At 37.4% G+C, this 25,984-nt stretch overlaps 1 protein-coding gene across 2 annotated transcripts; it reads left to right on the top strand.

Annotated features, from left to right (window-relative positions):
* On the top strand, positions 1-24,558 carry LOC107100433 (AF4/FMR2 family member 3-like). Of its 2 annotated transcripts, XM_015398898.1 has the most exons (19): positions 53-139; positions 2,807-2,851; positions 9,446-9,520; positions 12,140-12,173; positions 12,268-12,325; positions 14,658-14,709; positions 14,833-14,867; positions 15,003-15,186; positions 18,071-20,077; positions 20,192-20,316; positions 20,925-21,099; positions 21,177-21,289; positions 21,385-21,448; positions 22,506-22,642; positions 22,735-22,806; positions 22,902-22,995; positions 23,089-23,138; positions 23,254-23,459; positions 23,880-24,558. In XM_015398898.1, the coding sequence occupies exons 1-19, from the start codon at positions 68-70 to the stop codon at positions 23,999-24,001; spliced, it is 3,720 nt and encodes a 1,239-aa protein (XP_015254384.1). In that variant the 5' UTR covers positions 53-67; the 3' UTR covers positions 24,002-24,558. The 2 variants fall into 2 exon arrangements, with proteins under 2 accessions (XP_015254385.1, XP_015254384.1); XM_015398899.1 differs by lacking the exon at positions 2,807-2,851 and having other exon boundaries at positions 1-139.
* Positions 24,559-25,984: the final 1,426 nt, after the last annotated feature.

Here is a 25,984-nt window from a genome sequence, read left to right as displayed (position 1 = left end):
GCCAGCTCACTGACGCGCGTCCTCCCTGATATGGACACCGGAGGAGGACACTGAACATCCAAGAACCATGCCTACTGTCCTCTGTGGCAAAGGGAAACTTTCCATTGTCTGCTTTTTACTCCGTTACACATATTCTCAGGTGAGAAGCTGCAACCGGCATAAGAATACATCTTAGAAACAAGTTATTTTATATATTGTATGTGTGAACTTCTTAAACGTGGACTGTAATTCAGTGGTTGGACTGTAATTGGATCTAAACAGCTGTATTTTATTTTATTTTATTTATTTTGAACTAATCACTGTCAGAATGTAGTGAAGAAATGCTAGAAAAATTACTAAATATGAAGAAATGTTTACTTATTGAGCATAATTAATTTTCTGCTTTAAACATAAACTTGCTTCTGCAACTGATAAACATAGCTTTAGTAAAAGGAAATACTTTAAGAAGGCAACAGCTGGTTATTTTCTATATTGTTGCAGGTGTTATGATGGGTTGTGGTTTGTTTGGCCCCTGGAGTGTGGGGGGTAAACACACTTGGGTATTGCAACAGAGTTGTAGCCTGCAGCACTCTTGCAGTTATGAATGCTTGATGTATTAATGAGGAGGGGGGAAAAACTGAATCAAATTTTATTTAATGTGCAGAAGCACAGGAAGCTGAAATATTGACGGTTTATGATTACCTTTTAGAATTAATGCCTGAGACCTGATAAGGCCTCCAAAGTTTGAAAATTTAGGTCATATTGCAAAAGTTTTCATAACTTAAAATAACCAATTTACAGTGTATTTATCTTATCAATATTTGGAAACCAGTAACGTGCAGATTTATGGTAAAAGGAAAATTATATGCAGTTTAATAAAACTATGACATGCTTTTACATTCGGCCAACCTGTGTAGGTTTTTATCAGACACATCAGGAAAAGTATCCTTACAGCATGATGCAGCCAACTCTATTTATACCAAATACTAAGAGTACATTTTTATTAACTCAAAATATTATAAACCAAGTAGTACATATTTTCTTATTTGATCAAGGCACTTTGCTGAGTCTGTTCCATGACATGTAGAAAAATAATAGCTTTCTTCATGCCTCTCAATTATAAGATCAGAGTCGTGGAATTGACAGCAGACGGTTCCACCGCTGATATTTTCTCCTACATAAGCTGTGGATTCATGCATTCCTTATTCATCATGATGGTGTTTTCCCGTTAATCTTTCTTAACAATTCTCAGACGCGTCCACAGAACAGTTGTATTTATGCAGATGTGAAATTACAGAGAGTGGACTCTATTTACCCCCTAGGTGAAATCTCTCCTCTCTCCTCTCCTGAAAGCAAAGGCTTGCACTAGATCAGGCGCCTGCAACCCACATCTTCTGGACCTCTGCAGTGGCTCCTAAAAGTGGTCAAAGAACCAACTAAAGTTTTTTTTTTTTATGTAGTATAATAACATATGCCTGTGTTGGAATCTTCTGTCGATTTTTCACAAAATCTCTAAGTTGATTTTCTAAGAAAAGATCTCATAGTAATAACCAGTAATATGTTTTTAGATTCTTTTTTTTTAATCTCTTTAAACGCATAATTATTTACGAATACCAACATCCTGTTAAAGAAAATCCACACTGTTTACGTTCTTCCTCATTTAAAAACCTAGAAATACAAATAAATGGTAACAGATTTCCTATATTTAAAATATTTAGCGAAATAACACGTTTTGTTTTATGGACATGCACAATATAAAGTAAATGGGGCCAAATATATAAATAAGGGACATTTTATTTTATCGGCTGCATGGTGGCTATTGACTTTGAGCAAGAAGGTTCTGGGTTCGATTCCTGAACCAGGGTCTTTCTGCATGGTGTTTGCATAATCTCCCTGTCCAGGGTGTACCCTGCCTCTTGCCCATAGAATGCATGTGCCCTGACAGGACTAATCAGGCGAAGATGGATGGACGGACAGACGGATGGATGGATTTTATTTTGTTGGTCACATGCAAAACAGAAAAAATAACATGGATAAATGGCAAGGTGCTGTGAACACTTCTGTCAGAAGTGTTTTAACTTTTGTAATTCAAAAGCAAGCTGTCAATCACTCAGCTGACCGTACAATTCTGATTGCTGTATATGCGGCTGCTCAGTACATAAGGATTACCCTGGAATAAATAGACATTTAAAAGCGTTATTTGTTGATCAGTACAGCGGGATCATCTGTGTTCTCGCAGACAGTGCTAACATTATAGTGTAACATAATTGTTGCATTTTTTTCCCTCTGACCTTTACCCCTGAGTTCATTCACTGGAGAGGGAGTTCACCATTTGAAGTGGAAACCGAAAGTAGCTTGCCTCAGTGTTGGCATCCGGCTGATCATCCTGCAGCTGTGATTACTAAGATATGAGTCATCAACGAGCTTTAGAGAGACTCACAGTTACTGTGCATGCATGTGTGTGTAGGTGTGTGTGAGGGAGAGAGAGAGAGGCTTTCAGAGTTACAGTAAATGTGTTACAGTGGGTTTTGAATGCAGAAGATTTAAAAAAGGCGCGAAGGTGAAGGTTTTTTTTACTGTCTGTGTGATAGAGACTGCAAGATCAGATGGTGAGCAACAATTGATAATAACTGGTCCGATGGTTTATTTACTCTGTGATTTACGCTGTTCGTTGATCAGCATGTCATGCGTAAATGTGTTCTGCATTTGAAATTTGCATCTGAAGCTACTCCCAGATGCACTAAGCTCCCTGTAAGTGCCTGGGTTAAGTTTCTTTTAGTTGCATTGCTCCTTTAAAATAAAGTTCTCAACCCTTTGGTTTGTACAGGGAAAAAGAGGCCAAAGCAACTTCTGCACCAGAGGTATTCTTGAGGTAAGGAGCAGATAAAGAAGTAGTAATTAGAACAACTTGTTTTACGATGACAACACTATTGTCTCTAAATGAATCGACTTATGTTCGAGGTTAATTTTATTTGTTGCAATTTCCCTCACATTCGCTTTGTTTCAATATTGCAAATTTCCAGTCATTTGGGAAACTGATCTGGCTGTAGTTGCTTTGAGGGAGGGAAATACAAGCGGCAGCTTATATGGTTTCATGCATCAGTGAATCCACAGATTTTTCATGACCCGAATTCTAAGATGGTGAATGTTTCTTCTTATGATTTCAAAAGCGTACATCTTGTATATTTATTTAAACTTTATTGATTCAGGTTTCCTTACACAAATACAGGTACATCTAAAACAATTACAATGCCATCATAAAGTTGGTTCATTAGTGGTATAGACATTGGATTCTGGTCCTCTCCACTTGTCCTAAAGGTTCTGGGACCTTGATTTAAAAAGTAATCACTAAGCAACATTCTTGATTATTTTCTCTGCAGCCCAGGTAGACTGCTTTAGTTGGAGTGGCTTAAAACATGAAATGTAACATTTGTATCCCAGATGTTTAATACATCTGCGGGTGGCTGTAGAAGCACTGACCCAAACTTCAGCCCATGCCTGATTGAAAATACAGCAAACTGTTGCTCCTAGCGCCTGTTCCTTCACCTTTTGTAGCGTCAATGGGGTAAGAAAGGAACTGAATTCAGACTGCCTTTAGCCTTCTGGATGTCATTATGTGACAGAAACCCACAAAGATTATGCTGGTCAAACATTCAAAAAAAGAACTACAAAAAAAGCCTAAATGAAATAGTGAATGGCTGAAACTCTCTTTTATAAATCATCTAAACAAGTGGTCCTCCTAATCCTCAATCATTCTGGTGATAATTTTACGTAAGGACGTCCCACGTGCTCGTTCCGTTTGCTATCTTTTTCTTTGAAAATGGCCGAGGGTCGTAAGAGAAAAAGTGTCTACGAAGTGAACGAGAAGAAAAGCAAGGCCTCAGAAGAATGATTTGCGGAATGATTTGTGCGGTTAGCTCACCTTGCAAAGCATTATGGGATTTGCTGTCACTGCAGCCCGCTGTCACCATAGGCTGTCGCTACCCAACAGCGGCGACTAATAACAAAGATGGCGCCGGCACTGCACGGTGGAGGAGGAGTTAAGTGACCAACGGTGCGTCATGTCATAGAAAGGATTTTGGGATTCCTTTTAGATCCTAAGCACCAAATAGGAATTTTTGGAGCTTCCTATGCTAAATAAACTATGCCACGAAGGAAAGGGACTCCTTTTCCTACCTCCTTCCTTACTGCCAGTACAATTCAAACAGCCCTTATCCAGGCCGATGCGATTCAGCTTTGGCTTAGAAGTTCTTATTGATTTGCAGTATTTGGATCGAATCCATTATTTGTAAGACTTTCTTCAAATTCTTGGAGGAGCTTTTATTCAAAAACGTCTCCAAGCTGCATCTTACCCTGTTGATTTTGCACCTTTTCGATCACATTTTCTTCATTTCACTCAACTTTCCTACAATATGCTCTGATACGGCACTCAGTAAACAGACATCTTGATAAGCAACACCTTTGTCACAGATTATCTACCGTGACAGTAACTGGCTAAAGTATAATTTTCAAGCTTCCTATGACTGGCAAACTGAATTTCACTTTTTCATTTAATTTCAAATGTTTTCATATACCGTACATCACTTTGTGTGTAATGAATAGTAAAAGTTTCCTATTTGTAATCTAACAATTAAAAATAAACTTATTATAGGATAATTTAATGAGATATTCATTCATGTTAATAATTTCTTTCTCTGCTTGAATCAACTTCAGTGAGTAGAAAAGATTGGGAGGAAAAGAGCAGGAGGAAGATGGCAACACATATTCCACCTGGGAGAGCTTGTTGTTGTTGGAGGAGGAAAGAGGGAGGGCTGGTGCTGTGTCCTTGGTGACTGAGGAAGGGGAGATAATGAAGTGAAAAGGATGAGCACAGAGAGGAAACACTTACCCTCCAAGGGGTAGTGCTACAAGTGGGAGAGAGGGCGGGGGGACACTCGCAAATTGTCCAGGTTCAAAAAATACTGAGGATTTTTCAGCCCCAAATACCCTTACCTCAAACTCCCCTGGGAGTTAAAGACATTTTTATCTGCTTGGAGAGAAAAAATCCCCAAACTGAGCCCATTCCATGCTCTTCCTATTTAGATTAAAAAAAAAAAAGACAGATTCTTTGGAAACTGAAAAAAATAGTTTAAAAACCCTATAAACTATATGGACACAAGTTGCTTGCAATAGCAATGCAACTGAGGAGATACTTAAGCTGAAGGGGTGATTACTGAACGAGGATTGATAAATAACACGGTGCAACTGAGGGAATCAGAAAAACAGAACCATAGAAAAATAAAATAAATAAAAATACCATAAGAAATAATCAAGGTTCGGACCAAAAAAGGGACAAAAGAAAAACAGAAGCAAAGTCTTTAAGGAAGTAAAGATGTTTTTTTTAAATAAATCAGGAAGATCTACAGAGAACGACTGTACCAAAGACTGCAACTCAGAGTAGAAAGTACCTACATACTGTATGGAATACTAAAATACAGAAGAAAAGCAGGAGGAATCGTTTAAATAAATCATTAACTTAATCTGTACAGCAAAGATTGAAAAATTGCTAAATAAATAAAAGTACAACATCAAATTTCCAAAGATGAAAAAAATAAAGGGTAAAAAGGGTTAACAACAATAAAAAAAATAAAAAATAAAAAAAAACTTAGGTAAATAACACACAATGTAGTCATCCTGTTTGGGTTTATTTTGGCACAGCAACCCACTCATTTATGCCAAAACTCCGATTTTTTTTTACGTCCACCAACAGCAAACAATTCTAATTTGTCTGTCTGAGGAGGATGCCCAATCTTCAGAAATTCCTTTCATTTTTTGTCTTTCTTCTTCTGAATCTGCTGTCAGAAAGGAAACACCAACTCATTTATACTTGTGGAAGAGGCTCCAGGGGTAAATCCATCAATTAAGCCAGTTTACTTCTATACTGGATAGAGACCTGCTGAAATTTCTCACCAGTACTTGCTTTTATCAGACACAAGGTCATCTAAACACTTTTCTGACCTTTAATCAAACTAAACTTTTCCTGTTTTAGTTTAGTTTTGATTACCAAAAGTACATCCATTTGCTAAGTGCTTTATGATCTAGAGGTATTTTTTTAAGCTGAATTTCCTGTTTTTAATTTCTTTATATTCAGAGGTTTACACAAATCTCAGCATTTGTTCGCAATGTATTGACATTTTATCTGGGCCAAAAATATTTAGTTGTTCTTTGACCCCCTTGTTATGGTGGATTCAGACTGTGATTTCTGCGAGTCCCGCAGGGAGTTCACTGCTCTGCATTTCAGATGCACAGTGTTTACACCCTGGATGGTGTCATCAAAGAGGAGGAGCTTCTGCTGCGTGAAGCTGACACCCCACGAACGCTAAAAAAACTCTGCAAATACACTAAATGGTTATTGCTTCATTAGTGCAGGTTTCTGCACTGTGAATGGTTCTTTGTAAAATGAAATGAATAAATAACAGATAATTTGTGCTACTGTTGTTTCTGAGATATAGAAACAATATAGAAAATAGTTAGAAAAAAAATTATAACACTTTTAAATTTTCTTGCAGTTTGGCACACACTGTAAACCCAAACATTAAAAGTAGCATCTTTGTTGTTTTCATGAGCATTTAACTCAGTCTGATGGATTTTTATGAATTATTTATATGTTCATTTTGCAAAACTTAAATAACTTAATAAGGAAAAACTTAACTTTAACAAGACAGCAAATGTGCAGACTTCACTGGCTGATTAGGTGACAGTGGGTGTGGTCAGTGCTGCAACACCATGAGTGTAATGGCTCTGAAAGTAGGACCCAGAATTCAGACAAAACAGACAGTGGATTATTTCAAAAGCATTTATTCAAACAACGATGGATTGATTGCAGTGGCAGCGGCTGCAGCGGCTGCAGCGGCTAGGGAAAAACAGGTTATGACTGTGATAATCTGACGCAGGATGATTTTGAATGTACGAGTCACTAACCTGATCTGACAGTTCAGTCCAAGCCCAGAGAACAAGGATGATTCCATTTGGTTGACTCAACAGACGCAGCGGACGCTGTCCAAGAGTTCCAGACGCTGAAGCATGGAAGGCTGCAGTGCTGACAGGAGATAAGATCCGAGCTGACAGAGGAAGACAGGATAAACCACAGGGCGAAGTCAAGAGGCAGATTAGGTTCAGTCCACAGAAGAATCCAACAGGAGTCCGAAGACAGGCCAGGCAAACAGATCAGACAGGGGCAGGTACGCCCAAATACAGACACAGGTCAGGATCGGACAATCCGAAAACTATAGAAATACTAAAGAACACTCAACACCAAAGGCTCAAGAATGATCTGGCACTGATGGCTGGGAAACAGGTAGCTTAAATAGGAAACTGTTACTGGTGAATTTGATGAGTGATGAGGAACAGGGCAGAGCTAGACAGGTGAATGAAATGAGCAATCAAGCCAGCCATCAATGCCAGATTCTTGACAACGAGTGAGTTGCTTTTGATTTAAAAATAATTTTCAACATTATAATAAACTAGTTAGATAAATATGTGCGCTTAACCTTTGTTGAGTAGACTAAGGAAGTAATTTCAATGCTAATTCTTGAATGAAAATATAATACAGAGAAAATAGATTCTTCATATGTTAATGAGGCTCTGCGCTAATAAATACAATTGATTTATTATTGATACAAATTACATCTGAATGTTGGAAAGTCTTATGTTCAGTTTAGGTTTAGGGAAGAAGACGGAACATTGAAATGTTAATACCCAGGTTAGCCTGACACAATTATTAAATAAAATTTACTTAGTTGCATTTTTCTATTCCTTTCATTTGAATTAAGGCAGTAGGTTTTCACGTATCATTTGAGTTAAACGTATTTATCAAGTCTTACAGTGCAGCGATATTTAATATCTGTAATCGATAAACTGTTGATTAGATGATGTCCATCTGGGTCATATTTCAGAGTAAAAAATAACCTCTAAAGTAATTTTATTTTGTGAAAACAGTATTTTTTACATTTTTGCTCCCCCATCATTCTGCTGGCCTTATCATTACAGAAGTATTATATAGAATTGCACTTTTATTTTATTTTTTTTTTTTTTAGCATTTTTATATGTTTACTTGGCATAGCTGGTAAAAAAAATGGATACAAGACCTTATCAATAAACATATTTTTTAAAGCAACAATATTGTGTCATAGAAATAGTTTAGAATGATTCAACTTGAAATATCAATGCGTTTTTTTCAAGACTTTAAATTCATCTTCTCTGGGGAGGGGCATTAAATTGTCAGCAGCTGAAATTGATTCGGAAGTAACCTTTTCTATTTTGGCACCTGTTGTTATCTTTATGTTTGTTCTGCTGTTAACCAGCATGTCATTGGCTGCACTCCTATGTATCAGATTGATATTGTATTTAGGTGAAAAACAACACATAACATAAATAAAACAAAACAGAGAATATAGAGGATAACTGTTATAAAGGCCTTTTCCCCCCTACTTTTATCCTTTTTATTTCTCCATAAGTAGTTAGTGCCCATTCAGGGGCCAAAAATCTATTTGAAACTTAAAATATAGTATGAGAGAAAAGAAATCAAAGAATCAGTTCTAAAATCGAATGCAACGATTTCACTGCATATATCTCCCGGTGCATATGGTTAACTCAGGCAACTGTTTGCATTTAAAATATTTCAACCAATGAGAACTGTTTTCCTTTTCTTTGTAGGTGACTATAATCACAAATAGACCACTTTTATGTGGTTATGACAGTTGATACACCTCGAGAAGAAGATACTTTGTGTAGATACCAGCTGTGTTTCCTGTTTCAATGCAGCAATGCAGGGGGTCTGATTTTTAAAGTGGGTTTCCCCTCAGAATGCCAAAATAATACAGATTATTTAATGTCAATTATTAATTATCTCTTTATATTTCTTATTTTTTAATCTTACTGCAGTTGGGAGCAGTTTGCATGAGTCTTGAGTCACTAACTGCTTCACTGTAAGCTGATAATATCCAACTGACTACTTCTAGATTTTGCATATATTTTGCATAGTGGCTCCCAGGTCCACTTATACAGCTTATTTCAAAAACTTCCCTTCTTCTGCTTTATGTTTATGAGAACTGGCTTTTAGCCCCTCATTGTGTGATCAGCTTATGTCTCCAGAAACGGAGCTGCATGCACGGCTACATGAACAAGTGCACGCAGCAGCTATTTCTTTTTTTTGTTTACCACGCAGCCACTGATCACAACCACTTCAAGCATGTAATTCACATCTCTGAACCTGAACTAGATCATAAAGTGAACACCCGTCTGCATAAAGGATCATCAAGGGAGAAGCAAGGCTATAAATGAGAGTCAGATGCTGATCACCATTCTGTTTGTGAAAGGGAGGCCAGAGTCAGTCCAATATAAAAGACAAATGAGGCCAATTCAACGTGGTTTCCTTTGTTATGATTGCCCACTCACCTTTAACCTCAGACATCTTTCTGTTGCACAGGACATGACTCAGTCCTGGCAATCCCAGCAAGCCTTGGGGGGCGACCAAGCTCAGCGAATCATCTACAACTCAAAGGTGTGTATGTGTGTGTTTCTGGTTGTCTTATCAAAATAAAAACTTCACCAGATTTCATCATCACGCTTGGTTTGTCAGAATACTTTTTTATGGGGGTTGGCACCTTTTGTGCAAACTTTGACAGGTAATTGGTAAGAAAATATATTTAAAGGTTAGCAACATAAATCAAATTCAGTTTACCTATATAGAGCAAATTACTATTAAATGTCTTCTTAAGGCATTTTTTAAAGGGAAATAGATCCAATTCATTAAAACATATCAACAGATTAATATTAAAAATGCATTCCAGGCCAATCAATGTTTATTTTCTAGGAAAATCCAGTAGATTGCTTTCGTTATCTTGGCCACGATCTTTGAATGTGGCGCAAAAATTAAAATAGTTTAAACAAAGTGCATCAGTGCCACTTGTTTTCTTATGCATTCAGCTAATCAACAGGAAAATTTGTCTGATTCCAAAAACTGACAAATTTTCTGCTGGATTAGGGCACAGATTCAGAAAACAAAAACCTGTTGCTACTTCCACCGTCCAATAATAAAATGTTCATAATGACTCTTATACTACAAACAATAGCATTTTTTAAATAGCTGAGTGGCTTTGATGCTAACAAGCCCTGAGTTAAAGTAGTTTCCTGCCATCAACCCATTTTGTGCTTTATGTACTAAATTCTCTGACCTCTTTGAATTAACAAAGAACTCTGAAAAAAAATAACCCATTTTCATTAGCCAAGTATTTCCCCCCAACATATCCTTTAAACCAGAAGTTAAGGTGCACTAATGCTATAGAAGACATTTGTAGTTTCTATGTTTGGGCATAGTTTGAGTATATCTCATTTAGTTTCAATGCATTGGTTTGGTTAGGTGGCGGTATTTGGTTTGTATGTGAATTATTTATCTTACCTATATTCTTGCTCTTACACTGGTGGAGCTGTAGATGAAATCTATTTAGGTGTCAAATTATGGGCAATTATATACTTTATATACTGGTTTGCTTTATCTTTTCCACATATTAATGAATATTACCATTTCCTTTGCATTCTGCCATAGACCGCCACCCAGGAATATGGATCGCATTCAGTATTCAGAGTGTGCATAATAAATGGGAGCGTTCCCAAACTTATCTCCCAGTCTGGACATTGCCTTTTGAACTGGTTGGGACCTGGATTTCCTAAACCCAGAAGCGACCAAAATTAGAGGCAATTTGATGCTTTATGAGGAAGAAAAGTCCCCTGGAAAATTTTGGAGCATGCCCACCTGCATAGCTCCTTTGTTTGTCCTCTAGATTAGCCAGGCAGGTGATCATGCCCCAACTTTTCTAGGTGAGTTTTGTTCTTCATAAAGGGGCACATCCTTTAATCCAAAAGGTCGGGTTTTTTACTTTATGTAGCGACAATCAAATTGCCTTTAATTTTGGTTGTTTCTGGGTGTGGGAAATCCAGGTCCTCAAAGGTCATTGTTCAGACTGGGAGATAATTTTGGGGACGCTCTCTGTTTATATACTGGTTTCCTTCATTATATCCACATATTGATCTATATCACCATTTCCTTTGCATGCTGCCATAGACCACCATCCAGGAATTTGGATCGCATTCAGTATTCAGTGTGTGCATAATAAACTTATCTCCCAGCCTGGACTTTGCCTTTTGAGAGCATTAGGACCTGGATATACCGCAACCAGAAGCGACCAAAATTAGAGGAAATTTGATGGTCGCTACAAGTGCTTTATGTAAAAGTAATTCAGGGATTTTATTAGTGGATTTAAATTGTTTTATTTCCCCATTAAGAATGAAAAAACAACTTATGTATTTAAAAACAATAACAATTCACTCTTGTGTGGCCATGAATTGGGCATACAAAAGTAAATCTTTTATACATTTGATCCTGTTCTCCTCTCGAAATAATACTAATTGGTTTATTCATTCATTCATTAGTTTATTCCAATTCCATTTTAAATCAACCAACTAAGGTGACCATAGCACATACAGCAGAAGAATAGACTGAAATATATGCATCCCCCAACATTACTTAGTCTTCAGTATAACATCTACTTTGTCCAGTGAACCAGTACCACTATGTAGACGTCTCTGTTGTCCCCCATCAGTTTAGTATTTTTCTCTCCTATGATAAAAAAAACATTATCTTCAGAAGGAATTTGTCCTTTTGAGAAACTCCTAGCTTTATGTTTCAGAGTTGATTTTGGAGCGTTGGCCTTTCTTGGTCTGCACCCTCTCAGTCCATGATGAAAAACTCTCTTCACTGTGGACAGAGATCCTGGTTTTCCAGCAGCCTTGGTGGTTACTGGGATGTATTTAAACACCCCAACTGATTTTCCTTCGTCTAAAGGTGTCAGTTTGGGTTAGATGGTTGTAACACAAAGACAACTTTGCTTTCCAGCAGGATAATGATACCGATCATTTTGGAAAACTGGCTTCTCCATGAATCAGCATCAAACTTCTGAAGAATTTGAATCCAACAGCCCATTACATCATTGTTACTGTACGTCTAGGGCGCTTTGTGATGTTTTCAGTTTATATCTAAAGAAAGGCAGAGCGTTTATATATGTTAATGGTATTTCATTCATAAGATAAATAATACATTTTTCTTTATTTTTTTATTTCCCAGGATGCAAGACATTCAGCCGTACAGCAAAGGCAAAGTATGTATTTACTGCCTGATAAATTTGCACATTTGTCTGATGTAATGATTTCCAAGCAGCTCTTTGTTAACAGTTTTTGTTCCTTTGCTGTCAGGTCGTGGGGATCCTCAGCAGCGAATGGCTCGTCATCCTTATGTGGCACCTCATAAATCGTAAGTATTGAAGAAATATGATCCGGCCTGGGTCACGAACCGTAAACCTCTGCTGTGCCACGTGCAGGAATTACCACTTATTTGATTTGTTTGCCTGTGTTACCTTCTTAAAACTTATTTATGATCTTTATCATCTGAACAGCTACAAGGTAAATTGATCAAGACGGAGGAACGTATATGAAACAGGATACATTACGTTAACCAGGCAACCTGTGTTTCAGGCAATGGCTGGGGTCAAAGGTTACTTTACATTCCTTAGAGTTGTCAGTGAAGACCGATGGGCTCCTGTTTATTAACTTTTTACATCCTGGTTTTAATCTGAAACACATGTTCTCAGGATAGGAGCCAAATGCATGTTCTGCTTTACTTTACAAGCTTTGTTTTAAAAAAGAAAAGAAAAAAAAAACATCTTTCCACCTAAACTGTTGATAACATTGATTTTATTTGCTTATTTAAACTTTATTTACATTCAGGTCACCTTTAAAAGATGATCTGTTTCCAAGATGTTGAGTGTCGTTTATCTAGCTAATAAATGTGTGTGTGTGTGTGTGTGTGTATATATATATATATATATATATATATATATATATATATATATATATACACACACACAAAGAAAATATTAATGATTCTAAAATCTGGTGTAAGATGGTCACTGATATTTTTATTGGAACATCTGCTAAAGTTCAGACACATCAGTCTTTTATGGTGGTAGCATAATTCTAATTGATAAGAAGAAATTGGCATTTATTTCCAAGTAGAGACTGCTATTTTGAGTTCTCCAGCACTCCATAAAAACGACTGAACCTTCACAAACACTACTCACAGGTTTTTTTTTTAAACTAAAGTCTCTGGAGTTTTGTAAAGTTTCCAGAGAGTTTAGCTTTTGGTTCCTAAGCACTATATAAAATAGAAAGTTTTATTTAATATAGTCAATTCCTGACCATCTATGGCTTCCTTCCTTCCTTCCTTCCTTCCTTCCTTCCTTCCTTCCTTCCCCTTTTTCCTTTCTTCTGTCCTTCGAGTCAAATCCCAAGTTGCATCCTTCTCTCTCCCCTTGTCTCCTTGTTTCCTTTTTTGTGTCTCTTCTCCATAGGAATCAAAAGTATTAATGTTTATTACTCTAGTAGAAGGCTGAATCCTACTGTTTAAAGCACTTTTCTAGAAGTTAAAGTATTCACTTAAGCTTTTTACTCATTTCAAAAGTGTAAAATGTACAAAAACTACTTCAAGTATAAAAGTTAAGGTAATGCAGGAAAATATGTTTAGGACAGATGTTTTAAACCTTATACTGGTTATTGTACTAGACTAGGAAAATTTTCTGAATGATAACTTCTTCCTACTTCATTTTCTTAGTTTTATATCTAATGGCAACAGTGTCAAATTTAATTTTGCTTCATCTTGAAAAACTATTTATTTTAGTATGTGGTGAACAACAAGTTAGTGCAGTAAAACCACTAAGAAATTAATTGTCTGGATGAAACAAATTATTTTGATGTTTTTTTTGTTTTGTTTTGTTTTTACCAACAGAACATCAGAAAAACAAGCTTAAATGAAACAAAACTAATGAGTCTTTTTTTTTTTTTTAATATAAAGAGTAGAAAATAGAGATAATTGCAAATAAAATGTAAGGAGTAGTAAAACGTCTAAAGAATTATTACTACAGTAAAGTACCGGTATAGATAACTAAAATTTCTACTTAAGTAAAGTAACAAAGTATTTCTACTTTGTTACTTGACACATCTGCTCTTCTCCTTTGTTTCATTTTATTTGATCCCTCAACATTGGTACTAATAATTGTAAATGAGTCATAAATGTGTATTTTCAGTAATACAGAATGCAAATTAAATGGAAAGTCATCACAAAGAGGTTTCATAGGTCACAAAGTCAACCTTTTTTGAGCTAATAAGAAAAGAAGATTTTTTTATTTTATTTTCAAATTTAATTGAATTGATTTAAGATTTTCCATTAAGGCTTATTTATCAATATATCATATCTATATCAATATTGGATAAGGACATTCCTATTAATGACTATTGGATTGGGCTATACGTGCTAAACTTTGTTTCTTTTTGTCTGAGTCAAACTGTCACTTCTTTACAGGGAGGTCCCCCTGCTATTTATAACTGATTAGGTCAAAAAGCACATGTTTTGGAGGTACAGGTTTAGGGTTAAATTCAATGTTGAAGATATATGCAGATTAACTTTAAACCAACTACGAATAAAAGATTTATAAAAGAAACGGTTGAAACATTGCTGAGCTTTTTAGTGGTATTATTGCCTGACGCTGACTTCACAGATACACAGATTTGTTCATCATGTATGTTCACAGAATGCTTGCTGATGACCTGAAGGTGAGCAGTGATGAAGATGACAGTCAGAGGGTAGGTTCACTTCAACTTTTTTGTGTTTTAAGCATGTTGAAATGAAGACTTTTGACCCTGATTTACTCTTAAAGATTCCTGTTTTCTGATGGATGATATGTATCTGTTTTTGCATCCCTAAAGGTCATTCATGAGTCCGCTTCCTGGGAGCGACACAGGTACTTTTACTGATTGCTGCTTGGATAATTTTTATTGGGACTTTAGATTAGAAGTCAGTATGTGTAATGTTGCTCCACTTGGCTCAGGTCCTCCGTTGAGCTGTCTGTGATGTTTGTACCCATTTTGACTGACAGCCTGGCGGCTCAGCGAGCATACACACATAGCAGGAGGGTGAGACATTCCAGCTCAGACTCCTCCGACTCAGACTCCTCTGCAGAGTCAAGCAGAAGCAGCCTTCATTCCCGCAGCTTGAGTCCAGAACTTCACCCAGAACCTTCGTCGCCTGCAGCCACGCAGCCACTGTGCAACAACAAAGAGGTAAGGAAAACAGCCGCCATGGGATTATGATTCATTCCTATTTAATGCTGTCCATGAAGTTATCCTCCTGGGTTTGTCTCCAAAGGAGCAGGGTTGGGCATGAGGTGGTCAACAGCAGGTGTGGGGAGGGCCAGAGGAATGAGGAGTGCCTATGACTGGGAGGTTGAGGGGCAACTTTGTGAATTAGTGCCTCACTGAGATGTCAACAGCCTGAATCTAGAGAAAAGCCCTAGGGGGTGGAAGTTATCAAGAACCTGGTTTATGTTGACATGTTTAAAAGAAAATGTGTAGGAGAATCTATTGCAGATAGGTGTTTAGAGACTAAAGTGATGATGTGCCAAGCATTTGGAGATGTGGGGCGTTGTAGGGGTTGAGGTGTGCACTATGTAAGCAATGAAGGGGGGAAACCTGCTTTTCTGTTATGAATGGAAAGCCCTGTGTGACATTGCAGACTGTATTACTGAACATGCTACTCTAGGCCCCTACAGCATGTGAAGGGAGGGTGGGGGGAACCATGTGTATTTCATTTAGGTGGAGTGTTTGAGTGTCTCCTTTAGAGGAAAAAAAAGAGGCAGCTGTTATGGAGGCAAAAAACCAAGAATTTCAGGTAGCGAGAAAAAAAGGCAGGGAGGGTAGTCAAGACGTTACAAGAGATGTAGTGTCTTCTCTGAAAAGAGAGCGAGACATGAGGGGAGGAGGTAAAGGCGGAGGGAGGGGTGGGGAAGGGGGTCGCTGTTTGACTTACAGAGTCAAAGTTTAATTTAGCTTGCCTGGTTAGTCTGAAAAAGTGAACCATAAGAGAAAAAGAAGCTTGCTCTCAAGCTGTGAGTACCTTTTTGGTTTCTTTAATTAAAGCAAAAACTTCTCTTAACCTCAAAATTACTTTGCCTTTTAAACTCATTTTAAGGTAAGATGAAGGAATTTAGCTGACTAACTAAATGAGGCCTTAGTTATACTGGGAGCTCAGAGTGAGTCCACTGCAGCTGAGTGATACTGAGTTTATGACTTTTGCTTGTTTGATTATACATCCAAAAGAGATAAAATTGTTTTTCTTTTCTGTTTATCTTGAGAATTTTTTCTCAAATATATGTGGCACATAACATGGTTTATTATAAGTATAATTTTGTTTATCTATAAATATTGCAGAGTTAAAAGACTCAACCACTTACAGCCCTCCTACACTTAATTATACATGTGAAGTACTAATTTTGTGAAGTTAAAAATATCTTGTAATTTTTTCTACATGCAAAAGAGTGTTTGCTGCCTTCATTATATTTGTATGTATACGTGTAAGATAAAATTGTAGGAACATATTGCTGGTATATGTTATTCTACATGCATTGAAGACCTAGCTAACGTATCCATGGTATGTCTTTAAGGTGAAATGTTTTTCAAAGTTAAAAAAAAAAAAAAAACCAATACATAAATCAGCCTCAAAATCTAGCACCTGTACACTTTACCATCAGGTGGCGATATAGTCCGATCTAATTTAACCTTATTTCAAATGAAGAAGATGCTATGTGTTTTCAAACAGACACAGGCGTAACTGAGCCCTTAGCCGTTTCTTTTATTACTTTTTAGCCTTTCTTGAACTTATTGCATTTTAATTGGTGCATATTTAAAGCCTAACAAAAAAATACAAACAAATACAAAATACAAACATACAAACTGTTACTGTGATTTCTAGCTAAGAAAATCAGAGCAGGAATGTGTAAATTAAGCCTGTGTGTTTTTAAATAACTTGTATATAGTCAGACAATACTTATACCATTAATAGGGACATTAGGGGTATATAACTGAAACAATTCAGTTTTCTGTTTTAATTATCAGACTTGTACTGGGTTGTGGTACAAAATGTAAAAAGTTCAATAAAATAACATGTTTTGTTTTGTATTCCATCATTTTTATAAGTATTGAGTATGACTGAACTCACTCAACAAGATGCTACTGGATCCAATTTGCTTCAGTGGCAAATATATTGTTCTAAACTGAGCTTCTGCAGGGCAGCAAAGATCTCTAAACATATATCTGACTCAACAAATACAGCTACAATCTTAATTAGACTTAGTCTTAGTCCTGCAGGTGATGTTTTCATACAAAGCAGTTCTATGTAATTGGTATTTTAACACTGACATTATTGCTCTTTGTGTGTCTCTAACTGACTCATTGATATTACAGATTGTAGAGTATATAATTTCAGATGCAGAAGGATAGGGGTGCAAAAAAAAAAAAAATGTACAGTGTTTTTTTTTCTGCCTTAGAAGTTTGGTACCTTGCTTTGAACACCATGAGATTTAACATGTAACAAGGGTTGCAGCAGCCGAACTGGTTTCTCTTTGTGTGTGAACTTCATCATGAAGGTTAAAAAAATACTTTGACTGTTTGGGAAAGAGATTTAAGAGATAAGAAAATTATGTTCACGAGTACAGTTTTTTTTTTTTTTGCACAACTTGTTAGAAATGCAGAAGACAAAAAATCGAAGATAAAACAACAGCTTTATTTGTAGGTAAATGGGTTTAGTGACGAGTTCCAATACTTTATAATCAAAACTACTATGAATTCCCATAAAGTGTCCATAATGTGTTGTTTTTCTAACATAAACTAAAGGATTTACCAGCTAATCATCATAATAAAACAATTCCAGAGTACAAGTTTCAAAATGGTCAAGGACAGAACTGACAAGCAATATGTTAAAAAAGCCAACAAATTATAGATGGCTCAAGATCTGTAAGGATATGTAAAATCAGATTTCTGTTTGCTTACATGAAAATTTAAATGTGTCCCTACAGCAACATTGCATTGTGTATCAGCCTTATGGTTTGCAAAGGTTAATTGAAAATAACCATGAGTGTCAATTTGTCTTTCTTTTCTTTGTTATCTAAAGATTGATCATCGTTCAGCTACCCAATGGCAATTAGATAAATGGCTGGAAAGGTCAAAGAAAAGATCTGCCAGGACTGATCAAGATTTCTCTCAAACTACTGAAGAACCCCAGGTTTCTCCCATAAGCCAGAGAGCCCCATCACCTGCCAGGTCATGGGACAGCAATCAGGAGTACAGCCCAAGCCAAACCCCCATTCCAAGTCCACGGTTCAGTTACAGTCAAAATAACAGCCCAGTTCCCAGCCCTGGTTACAGCTTCTGTCCAAGTCCCAGCCCATTTCCCAGCACCTGTCCAAGTCCTAGCCCTAGTCCACAGCATAGCCCACCTCCAAGTCCAGTTCAAAGTATTTGTCCCAGTCCCTGTGGAACACCCAGAACCAGTCGAAGCCCAAGCCCTATACCAAGACATCCCCCAAAAAGTCCAAGTCCCAGTTTACCTGCTCCTTCGAGTTTTGACTACCTGGAAGATCAGAGCCAAAAGCATTCACATCCTGTTCTAACGTCTACCCCCTACAGGACTAAAATAAGACCATGGATACCTCCATTACCTACCAGCAGTTCAAAGAGTAAGCCCACAAGTCACAAGCATCCTGAAGCATTGTATCACCACAAACCTAAGAATCACTCCACACACAGCCAAGTTCAAAGCCAAAGGAAGTCGCAGGGATCAGTAATTTTAAAATCCCAACCAAATCTCAACCAAAAACCTACACCCAAGCCTACTTCATTTTCAAGAACTAAAGAGCTCTCTGACACTCACAAAAATAAAAAGTCAACACTTTTAGATCAAACCCAAAGCAGCCAATACAAATCCAAGCCACACCCACAATTTCAACAGCCTTCAAGCCACAGCCCCAAAAGATCAAAGCATTTGGTGCCCACTGGCCGAGAAACCAGCACAGATCCCGGTACTCATTCCCAATCTACCTGCAACACTACTAGCATTTCTGTTACTAAGTCAAGCACTGGACCATTTCCTAACCTTATACAGTGGACAAAGCTGTGGAAGCCTGCAGAGCCAAAACTCACACATGTAAGCCATACCAAAACCTCTCAAAGGAAGCTCCCATCTAAGGAACGGGAAGTGGATCAGAGAACCTCTCATCTCTCCCAAACAGAGGGGAGAATACAGGAAAGAAAGGAGGATAGACCTCACCTTGAAAAGCAACAGGGGAAAGTAGAACGAAAGGAAGACAGAAGGCTGGCGGAGGAGCAGCTACTAAGACGTCGAATCCAAAGTTCGGCAGAGGAAGAAGAGGAAGAGGAGGACAGAGCAACAGAACACGAGGGTGTGAAAAGGGACAAAGAAAGAGGGAAACATAGGAGGAAGGTAGAGCATGCAAAGGAAGAATGGAAGACAGTCAAACAACGAGTGCCTCCTAACCACAAACAACACCTCCCTCGAGAGGGTTCAGACTGTCAAGGGAGGCCAAAAAAGGGAAGGAGATGTGACGAGGATAGAGAAGTACCAAAAGACTTATCACCTGTACTATCCACACACTCCTCAACTCCCCAAATACGATCTTTCAAGTCCTCCTCATCATCATCTTCTACAACCCCCTACAACTCGGACTCCGAATCAGAAAGTCTTGTTTCTGTAGCTAAGGTTTCAGATGATTTCAATTCTCACAGGAGAGTTCCCAAAACAGGAGACCAAGCTTCAAGCAGACCTGACACCACCAAGCCTAAGACAGTATACCCCAGACGAGCAAGCTCAGGTAATTCATGCGAGGGGCAGCAAAGTGAGGCAAAGCAAAGGCTCTACACACTTGTCCCATTTGGGCGAGGGGAAAAAACACCTTCCACTGCCCAGCGGGGGCTAAGAAATCTGGTGGTGCAGATAGACCTCTGTCTTCTCAAGAGAGTACCAGAAAGCCCTACAAACCCGAACCCTAAAAAATCCTCCCCTTCCATATCTGCTCCATCGAATAAGGAAAAGCCTAAAGAGAGTATGAAACACATTTATGATCATGAGACTTCCACCAAAGACTGCAAGAGGAAACGTAAGGTAAAAAAATAGTTTTCCCTTTTACATAGTGACATTAAACAAAGAGTATTTTGTCAGACATTTTAATGATACTGAAATATTTGCCCCATTTCTTCTTCATTGGTTTGTCACCAGCTGGACAATGGCATAACACAGAAAGAAACCAAGAGGAGTCTTCTTTATCCAAGCGAGGCCCCAGGGCAGAAAGAACCTTCATCATTAGCAACTGAGAACATCGTCACCGAGACAGTACACAATGGGTAAAAATTACAGCACATCATGATTGAAATTTACTAATTTACTCTGCATATCATCAAACTATTTAAATTGTCTGTGGTAGGATTTGCAAGTGAAGGCCATTTCTGTCTTACTATCACAAACTGCTTTAACTGGAACCAGGTACTTTGGTCAGAGTAGGTGTTTTTAACCCAGTTTTGGGGGTGCTGAAGCACCCCTAAATTGAATCAAAGCATCCCTAAAATCTGAGTAGTTTTTTATACTCTATGCGCATTTTGAAAACAAACAAACTATAAAGGTATAAAACCTATACAGTACTTGGTTTAAAAAGTAATATTTTAACAATCTATTTAGCCTTTTCTTCAATGGGATTGTGTCTAAACTTTCAAAAACAGCTGTATGTATTCATCTAGTTAAAAACAATCCATTTTATGATTGCCAGTCCAAAGAGGGACAGGTGTTGAAGGGCAAGCAGTGTTCAAAGTGCATCACACACAAAATAGATGGAAGCCAAAAAGCAGCTATTAACAGGTTGATGTTTTTAAATATTATTATCATGTGTGGCATCAAGTATGGTGGACATGATGTATTTTGCAAAGTGAAAGAGATATGCAAATACCTTTCTTTAAAGATATCTGGAGGAGTACTTGGACAACAAGAGGCCAGTTTCCCCCTTGTCTCCTTTGTCTCCACTGCCCCAAAGTCCTGAACCCGCCAAGCCTCCAGCCAAAGCAAAGACAACGACTGAGCAGCAGCAGTCACGCTCACAGAAGACCAAAGACAAGAACAGAGATGTAGCTGTAAAGGTGATATCTCAACACATTTGTTTAGACCTCTCTGCTCTTTGAGACATATGGTTTTACTTTAGCAATTTGTTTTACAGCCTAAGATGGAGGTGGAGAGTGTAAAAGTATCAAGGCAGCCTCAGCCGCAGGCACCATCAGAGTCCACCTGGGGACCCACTGGTCACAGAGGGACTGTACCAAACAAAGAAATGTAAGCACTACAAATTAGCCTTTGTGCAACTTTCCCATCAAACTGCTGACCAAACATCTCAAGGTTTTCATTTTGCATGTTTGATTTTCTCATAGTTCCCACCATGCTGAATACTACTTACATGAAGCTAAACGGATGAAGCATCGTGCTGATGCAATGGTGAGTTTTTTCACATTTGCTGCCATATCAGTTTCAAACTGATATGGCAGCAAATACAAAACTTGTAATGCAATATCCAGAAACATACAAATATTTTGTTTTATTACTTTATAATACCATAAAAGTGTGTTGGTTGAGCTCATTATGGAATCAAAGCAGCAGTGCTTAACCATAACAACACATCTTCACTTTAAATAACAAAAGGGGTCCTCATGACAATCGCTGGGTCATTAAGAAACAGATTTTTTGCATTTTAGATCTCTATTATTGTGGGAGAATTTATGGATTATCTAACTAACATGGTGTATAGTCTCGAACTTAAAGATCTTTTGACAAAACCATGTTTTAAAAACATGAAATTGGACAATCTTTCCTGATGACATCAGTTGATTTATTTCTACGCGCTGCAAGGCTTTTATTTTGATAAATATAGTTTTTTTCTTGTTGTAAAAAAACAACTTACAAAGTAAGAAAAACAACCTTGAATTTGCAACCTTTCAAAGTTGCAGTAGGTAGCTATAAAACTATTAAAATTTTTTTTACATATTAGCGGAATTTAGCGGAATTTGTCACTAATGGTAACATATGAAAGATAATCTATGAGAGATAATCTATGAAAAAAAAAAGATCCTTTGCCTCCCCGCAGGGGTCTTATCTTTACTGCTTTTTGTAGAAATACTCGACCAATCAGAGCCCTAGGAAATGTATTAGCCGTGTCAATCATGCATGCTCTGCTGACACCCTGCCCCTGGACAGCGCATACTGTCCTTCAAGCTCAAGATTGGTGATACGCTGCAGCTATGCATCAATTTAAAGCATATTATTAATGTTTGTCCCCTACCAGTGATTGTGCCATAGCCGTTAATCAGCTGTCACTGGTAGCCTTGTTTACCAGCCTGTGCTGTTGATAGCAGGCTCCACTTCGGGGAAGGAGCTTTGGAGCGAGGGCTAGAAACTCAAAACTCCCTACTGCAGCTTTAATATAAGCAGGCTTAATTCATATCCCTTGAAAATTACCTCATTATCCTTTTTTGTGTTTTTTTTATGCTGTTTTTAGGTGGACAAGTTGGGAAAAGCAGTCAACTACATTGATGCCGCTCTTTCCTTTATGGAATGTGGGAAGGCGATGGAGGAAGGGCCACTTGAGGCAAAGTCTCCTTTCACCATGTATTCCGAGACAGTTGAGTTGATCAGGTGAGTTGATTCGGCTAACAGTCTGAAAACAGGCGTTGGTTGAAATTTTTGAGGTACAAAAATATAAATAAATACAAACTATGTGTTTTAAGGTACGCTATGAGGCTAAAGAGTCACTCTGGCCCTGGAGCAAGACAGGAAGACAAACAGCTGGCTGTCTTGTGGTGCGTTTGTCATCTTCTCTTTAATACCACATCTGTGACTGTAACAAGTAACATGCCTTTTGAGAACGGTTCCTGCGGTCTGTCTGTGTTTACAGCTTTCGATGCCTTGCCCTCCTTTACTGGCAGATGTTCCGCTTAAAAAAAGATCATGCACTAAAGTACTCTAAAGTGCTGCTAGACTATTTCAAGGTATATCCAATGACACAAAGTCACTAAACTTGGTAGAATGATATAACTTTTGTAGAGGGTGGATTTCTAAGTTTTGTTTTTGATGTTATATAGAGTTCTCCCAAAGTGCCTACAACGCCACCTGGATGGATGGACTCTGGGAAGTGAGTGGATAATAACTAGTCTTCTAAGTTTATTCCTCTTGGCTCCTTTATTTCAGCCTCTGAAATTATACTGATTGAAATTCCCCGACTGTTGGTCTCTTCTCACTACTCCCAGGGCTACAACAGGACTCTTGTCCTCACAATCACCCCCTGCAAAACACCACAGACGGGGTTCAACTGCAGGCAGCAGCACTGCATCCCTTATAAGCATCCCCCAACGTATCCACCAGATGGCAGCAAACCACCTGAACATCACCAACAGTGTCCTGTACAGCTATGAGTACTGGGAAGTGGCAGACAACCTTGCAATGGAGAATAAAGGTAGAAAATATACAGTTCCACCTTAGAAAATCACAAAGTGAAAAAATCATCATACATTTTTTTAACTGACTGAGCTATTTTGTGATGAATGGGTGAACATTACAGCCTCTAAATGTGCTAAGCTGGTGGAGACGTCCTCCTGCATGTCTCTGTCATTGCACTCTCAGATGATCAGTTATAAAATGCTTTTTAAAATTACGCATATTTGCGTCTCACTGTTATCTGCTATTTAATGCTAGTCTGTGACATGATATCCCAATAAACCCTATTGAAATTGGTAATGTCATGGCAATATAGGAAAAAGGTTCAAGTGCTGTCAATATTGTCATAAGGATCTGTATTTATGCTTATATACCTCATTTAACACACATGTAAAATATTGAAAGGTTTTAGAGTCTCTGTTTATCTTTTTCTCTACAGAATTCTTCAACTACTTGAATACTTTATCTGGGCCATTGACTCTTCACAGTAGCATTGCTCATGCTGTCCAATACACCAGGCAGGCTCTTCAGTGGATACGCATTAGTGCCAAACTGAACTGACTGTGGCAGAAAGGATTTCTGCTTAATTCGCCAAGCTGCTCCTCCAGCTTAATTTTGCTGTAAAAGAGTATAAACCCTGCAGATCTCCAAACAGCTGTGAGGACAGCGTCGATGTCCAGTGGACTGATGAAAATGGACTTTCGTAAAATGCCATCGAGCCACAGATTGTTCTTGTTCTGCTCCGGGACACCAGCATTATGTGTGCATAGCCATCTGAAGGACCAGGGTTTTTTTTTCTGTCTTTGGATTATTCTGAAAAGTTGTGTGTTCTGCCGTTAAGATCTCTAAAATTTTGCCAAATGTTCCCTGAAGGAGAAATGAGTGAAACTTTGTGTTCTAGTCTTTGTTGTTGTTCAGCAAAGATTTTCTCTGCGTGCAAAATGAGGAAATGGTTGAAAACAACAAAGACTGATGATCATGTATCACTCTGAAGTAGGGGAAACTATTTTTCTTCAAAGTATCTCATATTTTTACTTTTTATGTTTTTTTTTCTGATTGTTTTTTTACTGTGCAATATTTGATCATTCATATTTGTAAGAAAAAATAAACTGGGTATGGAAACCATTTACTTTGTTGTTGTAAATGGACTAGTCTTACTATCATCATCTAAATTTCCTCACAGTCACCTAGTCTGATCTATTAGTGACCCTGAAACATTTATTGATGAACTTCCATTGTTCATGTCCAAGAAGGAATGATCCTTTTACAGATTCAGTAATTTCTAAGGATATTAAGTGTGTCTCCAGATTTGAATGTCCTGTGACTTTTTAAAATCTTGAAAATCTTATTCTTACAAATTTAAATAGAAAGCTTGTGGAGCTTGTTTAAATGGGCTGGTTTTCTGACCTCGATTCTTATTTCTCTTCATTTTATGCACTGATACCATTCATCAGTGCCCCAGACTGTGCTATAGCCCAACCTCACATCTCTAAAACTGAAATGTAATTTTTATCTCAGTGGATGTTTAGTTAAATAAGGCTATTTCTGTCACTGCTTTGTGCAATCTCTTGAGGTGATGGCGAAATTTATCTTGACTTAACTTTTCTCCTACAGCATTTCTTCACCCCTTTATTAAATCCAGGAATGATAATATTACAAATGATATTCTATAAAACCATTAGTAATAAAGAGGAATTAATACGATTAAAGTTTATGCATAGAAAATGTTTATATTGTTAGAGAAATTAAATTTACACTTGAATAGTAGTGCAAAATTAAACAGTAAATTATTGTTTGCTGCCCCCATGTGGTCAGACTTTCATTGCAAGACTTCCCTAAAACAAAGGCATTTTTAGTCCTGCTATAAAAAAGTATGTATCCAAGCCAAATACCTCCTAGACATCTGTTTATTTTTCTTTTCTTATCTAGTATATCCAGTATGTTAAAAAAAAAAAAACATCACAAAACGCACCATACCAGGCAAATATCTGGATATGCCTCCCTTTTTGATTTCTAAAATAACTACTGCATATATTTGTGTAGATTTATTACTTCTTAAATATAATAGATACACATCTTTTTTAACAGAAGAAAATTACACAGATCAGTAGAAATGATGCATGATAACAAGCAGCCATGTGTTGAAGCAGGCTCCAAGGAACAAGTTTTAAAAGATAAGGAAATTCTTGAAATTTTCATTAACAGTCTTAACAAAGTCTGGAACTATTCAACTCAACTGATTTAAGCAAACAGGCAGGTGTTATTGGAGGGCAGATATAATTTGAGCAAAAAGGCCCAATTTTTAAAAGCATGTAAAAAATAAAAAGCTTAAACAACAATGTTTTTGTCTAAAAATGAGATGAAGGTTTAAATCAGTCTTTAATAGAAAAGCATTTCTGTGGGAGGTTTTTTGCATTTGGAACTGCAGAGCTATAGAACACATGCCAAACACTACAAAAAATAGAAATTTAAGTGTATTTTTCTTTAAATAAGTGTACTTTTACTTAATTTAAGCAGGTAAGTATGATAGTTTGCCAATGGAAT

The sequence above is a fragment of the Cyprinodon variegatus genome, unplaced genomic scaffold (genome assembly GCF_000732505.1).
Source record: "Cyprinodon variegatus isolate N-32 unplaced genomic scaffold, C_variegatus-1.0 Scaffold971, whole genome shotgun sequence".
Taxonomy (NCBI): Eukaryota; Metazoa; Chordata; class Actinopteri; order Cyprinodontiformes; family Cyprinodontidae; genus Cyprinodon; species Cyprinodon variegatus.
This window is presented reverse-complemented; position numbering and strand designations above follow the sequence as displayed.